This window comes from Vigna unguiculata, chromosome 2 (genome assembly GCF_004118075.2).
Source record: "Vigna unguiculata cultivar IT97K-499-35 chromosome 2, ASM411807v1, whole genome shotgun sequence".
Classification (NCBI taxonomy): Eukaryota; Viridiplantae; Streptophyta; class Magnoliopsida; order Fabales; family Fabaceae; genus Vigna; species Vigna unguiculata.
Window position 1 is genome coordinate 9,794,056 of NC_040280.1, and position 9,198 is coordinate 9,803,253.

The following is a 9,198-nucleotide window of genomic DNA, read 5'->3' on the forward strand; positions in this document are numbered from 1 at the left end:
CATAGTTGGAATGAATCTGAGGAGGAATTATCTGTTGTTGAGGGAGATGATGGTCTGTTTGATGTACCTGTTGGAGGAGATGATGCATCTGAAGATGAACTTTTTGAAGTTAGAATTAAAGAAGGTAATGTTGGTGGAGTGAGAGGGTCATCATCCCAAAAGCCCACCCCTAAACATGCGGACCAAAGAGGATTCTCTGATACAGAATGGGAATCTGAAACATTAGATAGTGATACAAGTGATGAAGATAGAGATAGATATGGGAGTTTTAGTATATTTTGTTAACCAAAAAATATGGAGGATTATAACTGGGAGGTTGGGACTTACTTCACTGAAAAGGAACACTTCACTGATGCAATTAGAACTTATGGGGTGCACAATGGGAGGAAGCTGAAAATATTTAGAAATGACAAAAGAAGAATTTGTGTTAAGTGTTTAGGTGCGAAGGGTAAGTGCAAGTGGTATGCCTACTGTGCTTTCAAGGCTGCCCAAAGCACTTGGCAATTGAGGAAAATAATAAACAAGCACACTTGTAGCCGTGAATTCAATGTGAGGCTAATGACTTCTAAATGGTTGAGTGGACGGTTGGAGAAGACATTAAGAGACAATCCAGGTGTTAAATTAACTGCCTTGAAAAATAAGATTGGAAGGAAATGGAATATAGGTGTTTCTAGGTCTATGACCTTCAGGGCAAGGACAATGGCATACACAAACATAGATGGCTCATTTAGGGAACAATATAAACGCATTTATGATTATGCAAATGAACTTTTAAGGTCCAATCCGGGGTCAACTGTAAAAGTTCATGTTGAAGAGAATGAGGGGAACCCAATATTCAAAAGACTTTATGTTTGTCTGAAGGCCTACAAAGACAGTTTTGTGTCTTGTAGGCCCATAATTGGTGTAGATGGTTGTTTTTTGAAGGGCAAATATGGTGGTGAGTTGTTGACAGCTGTAGGAAGAGATGGAAATGACCAGATGCTCCCTTTGGCATACGCAGTAGTTGAGGTTGAAAATAAGGAGACATGGAATTGGTTTTTGGATTTATTGATTGGAGACCTTGGTGGGCCTGAACTTTGCTGCACTTATACATTTATTTCAGATCAACAAAAAGTAAGTTTCTTAACCTTTTTTAGTCACTTTTCAGATTATCATTCAACTGCTATTCTTTTAATAATGCATTACTTCACATTACTTTGACAGGGACTGCTCCCAGCATTGCAAGAATTGTTACCTGGTGTGGACCAAAGGTTTTGCGTGAGGCACATCTACTCTAATTTCAGGAAGAAATTTCCTGGGAAAAATCTGAAGTTGTTGTTATGGAAAGCAGCCTACTGCACACATCCTCAAGCATGGGAGGCAGTCATGAGGGAAATTAAAGAAGTTAATCTGGACGCATTCAAACACTTGTTAGCCATCCCCCAAGGTATGTTCAAATAATTCCTGCACTGTATTGTATATAGTGTGAACTGCATGTGATAGGTTTTTTTTTTTTTGCAACCTAGGTTTTGGTCTAGGTCCAGATTTACAGCCACACCTGCATGTGATACACTGGTGAATAATATGTCTGAGGGGTTCAACAGTACAATTGTGGACGCAAGGAGCAAACCAATTATAAGTATGATGGAAGAAATTCGGATTTATCTCATGAAGAGATGGGCAAGCAATAGAAAGAGGATTAGTACATTTGAAGGTACAATCTGCCCACGAATTAAGAAGAGGATGGAAGAGGAGGCAAAAAAGAATAAATATTGGCTCCCAAGGTAATACTCATTCATTATTCTGATAAAGTTACAATTCATTTTCAAATGTCAATTCACTTTATCTTTTTGCATTCATAACAGCTGGTCAGGACAAAGATTATTTGAGGTCAGTCATAGGTCAATGATTGGAGAACAATTTGTGGTTGACATTGACAAACATGAATGCAGCTGTAGAAAGTGGACCATAACAGCAATCCCATGCTGCCATGCGCTGACTGCTATTAGATTTTTAAATCTGAATGCTGAAGACTTCCTTCCACATTGGTTTCTTGCATCTACGTAAGAAGAGACTTATTTGTCACTCATATACCCTGTCAACGGGCCTCATCTGTGGGAGATCACTGCTGCAAATGATGTTTTGCCTCCAACAAAGAGGGTCCTTCCAGGAAGACCGAAAAAGAAAAGAAGATTGGAGGCTTGGGAATTGAGGAAAGATGACACTCAATTGAGACAAGGTGGTACCCGTAAAAAATGTGGGTTGTGTAGACAAATTGGCCACAAAAGAACAAGCTGCCCACATGCTCCTCCTGCACCAGCAGAAACTGGTCCATCTGGAACACAACAAAACACACCTGCAGACCCTACTCAACCAAGCCAGAGCACTCCACAAACTGACCATACTCAACCAAGTCAGCCTATTCCACCAACTCAGTGTACTCAACCAAGTCAGACTACAGAAGTCTCACAGCCACAGAATCATACTCTTCCAACACAAGCAAGTCAAACTCTACCAACACAAGCAAGTCAGACTACTGCAGTCCATCAGATGCAGTCTACTACAATAGCAGCCTACAGAGAAAAATTGTCCTTCAGGAGGGGCCCAATTTAAATTTTATTTGCTGTTGTGTTTTGGAACATGAAATTGGAAGAAACTTTTGTAATGTGGTGCTGTATTTTGGTTTCTATTTTGAAAAGCATTATGTATGTTGAACACAATGGCTATGTATTTTGGTTTCTATTTTGGTTTCAATGAATGTGATATTGGGTTATTATGCACACAGTGGCTTATTACTAGATGGCAATGTTTTTGGCTTATTATGCACAGGTTGTGGCTTACTATTACAAGGCTATATATGATTGTTGGATGAATATGATGCTCCAGTTTGTGTGCTTTCACTCAATAATCAAATATAGTTCAAATAAAGTGACAGGATAATTTACTTCAAAGCTAATTTCATTCCATAATCATAATTCATTACAATAACATGACGTAAATACAAACATTCCAACCCATGAAACTACATCCACACCTACTGTACTCCATCCAGGTTACAAAAAAATCAAAAAAATTGGCTCAATTTACAAACCAAAATTACGTTAACCAGCCCCAGAAAACATATCACCCATGTTAAAAACTTAATCCTTTTTTCGAACACCATAACTGATTTTTCAAGAGCATATATTTTTGTCCTTTGTCTTCCTATGGTTGCATCTCTTTCATCCCCATTGTCTTCGTTGAACCACTTGAAAAAATTGCATCCTTTAGATTCTTCATTGGCACCACTTCGCTGGTCACACGAAATCAAACCCAAAAAAATGCTTACCACCACTTCGCTGGTCACATTATGGAAAGCAAAAATTTAAACAATAATTCATACCTTGTAGTTAGGGCACCCAAGAAATTGTTTTCCAAAATTCTTAACTGTTTTAGCAACTCTCAACGTTGCAACCTCCCCACAGTAGCACATTTGGGTTCCACCCGCACTCCTATATGAAACAGTAGGGGAGGAGACACTATTTTTTTGTGATGCCCACGAACACGCACAACCCTCACTGCGAGACATTGAACAATTGATTGGAAGAAGAAGACACACAACACGAACCCACCTTTTTGTGATGCCCACGAACACACACAACCCAATGGAGAGGAAGAAGAAGATGAGAATTGACGAATTGATTGGAAGAAGAAGACACAAATCGAGAAGCCACCTTTTCAACTCTGAACTTGCAACCAAATGGAGAGGAAGAAGAAGATGATATGGTACATTTAAGAGTTAGGGCAAATTTAGACTTCACCTTTCATTAAACCACCACTGCACACTGTACAATTATTTTTTTTACACGTCTTCACCTCTCAATGACACGTATCCGTTATCCATTGCCACGTCACCAAGATTTTAACGCCGTTCCTGACAATCTAACGGGATGTACCTGATTGATGCACTTAAAATAACTTGGGTACTAAATTGAAACCTTTTTTTCGCCGGGTACCAAATTGACACCCTTGACCCAAACTGGGTACCTTACGAGTAATTAAACCAAAAAATAAAAACCCACACATATTGTCTCGTGGTGGGTATAGAAAGCTTGAAGAAAAGATATTGAAGGAAAAAGAAAAATCTAGGCCCCCACCTTCTGAAGATGATTGTCTTGCGCCTCCTTCACCACCATCTCGTCATCAAAAGTGGAAGTTAGCCCGCCTACGATCATCGGGCACCTACACTTCCGAAACTGCACGAGAAATCTCTGAAAAAATTGTAAGAGTTAACTTTACTAAAACATTAATATCATTTTATACCGAGTTTCTCTTAATTTTCTTGTGTTATATTGTAGGACTCCTTGGTTGAGCAGAGCTCCCAAGGTACTTTCATTCCAGAAGGTCGTCATGATATTCTTGCTACTGCAATTGGACGACCTGAGCACCCCGGACGTGTGCGTGCTGCTGGATCAGGAGTCGGCATTTCGTCAATTTTTTGGTGGCTCCTCTAGTCAATCTTCATGGACACATAGTGCTGAGTATGAAGAAAAACTGACTCAACGGTTGACAGAACAAATCACTGAAAGGGTTATGCGTCAATTCGAGCAACATTTTGGTGGTCATGGCAACCCTCCGCAACTAATTCCCCAAGCAGAACCTTTTGTGCCCCCAACAGGTAGAAGCAAAAAGGGGAGTTGCTCGGGTCCAGCTGTACCAGGGGATGATGCAGACAACACTCATCGATGTGAACTATATGTTCTGCATGGTACAGGGAAGACACTAGTTGCTCGTGGAACAAAATTTGAGGCAACCACTATTCTTCATGGTATGGAGCTGGCGGATGATGAGGTTAAGGTCACTGTAGAGGAAGTTATTATACCAGATGCTTTAGTTCCTGTGCCAACAGATGAGGTATATACTGTGGCACAGGCATTTCAGTCTTTCCTCGCCTGGCCTAAAGATTTAGTTGGTTCTATTTCTGACCCTTCGGTATGGATCCCCAAACTCACCTTATAGTACTTTGCATTTTAAGTTTACATGTTATTTATGTTCACAATCAAATTATTTTTTCCATGTACTAATAGTCGCATGAAGTGGAAAGTCCTGAACCTATGAAGATTCCAATATCTTTGGACGATCCTCTTAGTGCATTACACCAGCTTGCTGACATCATTAGTGATAAGCCGATGGTAGTTCCATGGGATTCTGATGTATTTGGGAGAGATAGTGACATCCCAATGTACCTGCATAAGCAAGATGTCTTAGAGCTTGCGTCGGGTACAGAAGAACTGAATATTACCCTTATTCAGTTATGGATGATGTAAGCATCTAAACTATTCATTATGTTTAATTAATTTATATAGTAACTTATATTAAATAAATGTTTTTGTCCGGGTATATTTTTAGTGTCAGTAACAATATGGGGTTGAGTGATGTATATGGGTTCATAGACCCCCAACTCACTCATGTAGGCAATAAATTTGATGACATTCAAGCATACGTCACTGAATGCTTTGGACAAGGGAAGAAAATATATTTGTCCCTTATATTTCTGGGTAAGTGTAGTTTGTTGACTTCGAATTATAATATTTTATTTTAAGGTACAACAACGAATTTTGTTTTATTGCAGGCATCATTGGCAACTAGTTGTAATTTCCATGAAGGACAACATTGTTGTGTGGCTTTGTTCCTTGCACAGGCCTCCTCCTAACCATCTGAGACAAGTTATAGATTGGTAAGAACCTTAATTTTATGAACTTTCTTTCTTATATAATTGTATCTTAACACCTTACCTTTTTCATAGTTCAATCGCTGGACATAGCATGTTGTTAGGGAAATCAACTGCTATGACAAAAAGGCTAGCATGGTTGAGCCTCAAGGTTTGCTATTTTGGTCTATAGTATTATAATTATTCAATTTCTTTTCTTCATCATTTACTTATAAATGTGCATTCATTGTAGTGTAATTTACAAACCGGCTCATATGAGTGCGGTTACTATGTAATGCAATGGATATTAACCATTGTACGTGCTCGTATCACAAGTGGTTGGGAAACGGTAATTGTTTCACTATATGAAATACTTATATGCAATTTTGGCTTAGTTTATATACTAATTTAAATTATTCTCTTGTGTGCAGAGATTTGGTACCAGTACATCAATCCCCGTCAAGTCCATCAAATATTTAAGGATAGCTTTGGCAAAGTATATTATTCAAATGTACAATAGTACTTAGTATATTTGTTTATGGAAGCACATGATATTGTAATGAGTGCTACAATATGAATAGTATTTAAGTATTGTAATGAGTCCATCAATTATAATATGATATTGTTTCTGGCTGGGTTTGTATTTCTGGTTTAAAATTTGCAGGTTAAATGTGCTAGATTTGAATGAAATAGGACCAGAATTTAAAAAAAAAATAGCTTTATGCCTCGGTTGTAACCAAAACCGAGGCAGAACATCATTCGAATTTTTAATTTTTTTTTTAAATGGCCATATGCCTCGGTTAGACCAGAACTGAGGCAGTAAAGTTCACTTTCTGTCGCGGTCAAAACAGACCCGAGGCAGAAAGTATATTAAATTTTTTATATTTTTTGAATTTCTGGTACGCATTAGGCCTCGGTTGGGCGGAAACCGAGGCAGTAAATATTTTATATGCCTCGGGTTGTAACCGAGGCATAAACTACTGGCTTTTTACCTCGGTCGTATATGCAGCGGTTGCGGACCCGAAGCCAAAAGCTGAAAATAACCGCTGTCATTTCCCTTCCCTGCACTAGTGTTGAACTAACTTAAGAAGGTGATTCTTTCAAACAAACTCTGTTGAGAAAGGTTTTAACAACTTATCTCTCAATTCAAGGTTATGTCTGACTACACTCTATTAGACTGAATCACACATATAATCATTAGCCAATTAGTGAATCCAATTAAACAAATTAAAAAAATTATTACTTTTTATATGTTACGTTACTATATTATAATTAATAATTAAAACTTAACTAAGTATTAATGATAAAAGTTATAATATTAAAACTTAACTTGGAAGTATTAACAAGTTCCTCATCATCTGCTTAGTTAGCAAATTTGACGGAACAAATCAAAACTTACTAACAACCTATCTCACCAAATTAGTAATCTACTAGCAGACTCACCTACTTTATAACCCCTAAAATAAAGTCTCCCATCATTCTGAATAAGCAAATTTAAATCCTTGCAAAAGTTTGACTTCTTATGTTTATGTGAAAAGATACTTACTACAAGAGTAGCTAATTGTTTTTTAGAAAATATGAAAAAAAAATCAACGAATAAAAGAATAGAAAAAAAAGGAGAAACTATGCTATATTAATGTCAATACTATTTTAAACAAAAATACAAAAATATAATAAATTAAATGTCTAATTTAATATAAATAACTCATAATTAAATTGTATTTAACCGATTTAGATTAAGGGAGTTGAATCAATTCAAAAAATACCAAAAATATCCAAATAACTGATAATCGAAAAAAAAAATGAAAGTTTTTATATTCGTTTGGACTTCTCTTTCTAAGAATTGAGTTCCTGTAACGTTAATACCAAAAATACCAAAAATACCAAAAATCAATGTTGACTCTCACCATCAGCTGACGTTAATTGCTTTTACTCCCTCTAAACTTTTAGATGTCTATTGAGTTCCTGTAAAATCATTTTGATCAACTTTCACTAACACAAAAAGTGCTAATAACGTCAGCCATTCGTCAAAAATATCGGTTGTAAATAAAGTGACAAATTTGACGTTAGTCTCATAGATCCCCAATGTCACGTAACGTCGGTCCTCTCGAACACCGACATCATGTAATGTCGGTTCTCTCGAACACCGGCGTCATTCGTGCTCAACGTCAATCCTTTTGTGTCCCGATGTCACTCAACGTCGGATAAGTGGGGGAGCCGGCGTCACTCAACGTCGGGTGGGCACAAACCCGACGTCCCCTTTGTTTTAAATCAACTATGCAACAAGAAGAACCACTGTTCCTCTTCTTCGCATCTTGCTCCTTTATTCCTTTGGCGACCACGACCTTTGCAAGTGAGTTTTCCACCATGAAACTTGTTGGGTTTTCATTTGTGCACTGATTTAAGCATTTTGAACCGATTAGATTTCGTTTTGGTCTCCATTTCACGTAAATGCAAGGTTTTCTTCCCTATTCCACCATTAAGTTTTATTTTTCCGGCAGCGGTGAACCTATAAGGCCATCCACCTCTAATAGCGTCTATGTTTTTGCCACAAGAGGTTACTTTTTCATTTTCTTCCGTTCACACTTTGCTCTTGTTCATGTATGTGTGTTTTGTTGATTTTTTTGGCTTACTTTTTTTTATTTGAAAATTTATGATATTGATAAATTTGGAATGAAATTTATATTTATTATTAGATGGGTTGCATGTTAAAATAATTCTAATGTATTTTGTTGATTTTTTTGGCTTATTTTTTTATTTGAAACTAGGAGACTGACGCACGGGTTGTATTTTTTTTTATTTTGTATATTAAGTAGTAAAATATTATGTAATGAAATATCATAAAAATTACGTCATATTGTTGTAAATGTTGTTATTAAAGTAATGAAATAGTAAGTAGTAAATCTAAATGATGTAATAATAATTTCAGTTTTAAATATAATAAATAAAATTGATATCAAATATAGTGCAGTTAATTGATTTTACGAAATAATTATAATAGCTTGTGACTCAAGTAGGGATGACAAATAAATTCGCTCTCGTGGGTATTGTCTGAACCCGTACCCGTTTTGACGGAAAATCTCGGTATTGATTAGGTATGGATATGGATATGGGAATGTACATATTTGTCCGGTCAAAATACCCGTCCCCATTTAAATTATTAAAATATTTATAGTCAATTAAGTCAAATTATATATATATATATATATATATATATATATATATATATATATATATATATATATATATATATATATATATATATATATATACACACTAATACATCCTTCTTATTTTCTATTTCTTCTTATTGTTTAGTTTGCCATAAAATACATTTGCATCTCCAATATATTTTCCATTTTATCATAACTTTTATGCAATTATGTTCAAATGATGTATGTAAATTAAATATTTTTTATGTCTCACATTTGAATATTTCTATTTATTTTAATATTTTTATTTATTTTAATATTTTTATTTATTTTATAGTTTCTTTTCACATGAAAACGTTTAATACTTTCAATTTAAGT

General features: G+C 36.0%; 1 protein-coding gene across 1 annotated transcript; it reads left to right on the top strand.

Annotated features, from left to right (window-relative positions):
- The first annotated feature begins 294 nt into the window (after positions 1-294).
- LOC114174443 lies at positions 295-2,592 on the top strand. The gene is made up of 5 exons (XM_028059285.1): positions 295-1,113; positions 1,204-1,409; positions 1,506-1,763; positions 1,845-2,042; positions 2,250-2,592. The coding sequence occupies exons 1-5, from the start codon at positions 295-297 to the stop codon at positions 2,590-2,592; spliced, it is 1,824 nt and encodes a 607-aa protein (XP_027915086.1).
- Positions 2,593-9,198: the final 6,606 nt, after the last annotated feature.

Coding starts and splice junctions, on each gene's coding strand:
- LOC114174443 (XM_028059285.1), top strand. CDS start 295: ATGGAGGATTATAACTGGGAGGTTGGGACTTACTTCACTGAAAAGGAA. Junction 1,114..1,203: donor TTATTTCAGATCAACAAAAA/GTAAGTTTCTTA, acceptor TTACTTTGACAG/GGACTGCTCCCAGCATTGCA. Junction 2,043..2,249: donor CATTGGTTTCTTGCATCTAC/GTAAGAAGAGAC, acceptor TGGGTTGTGTAG/ACAAATTGGCCACAAAAGAA.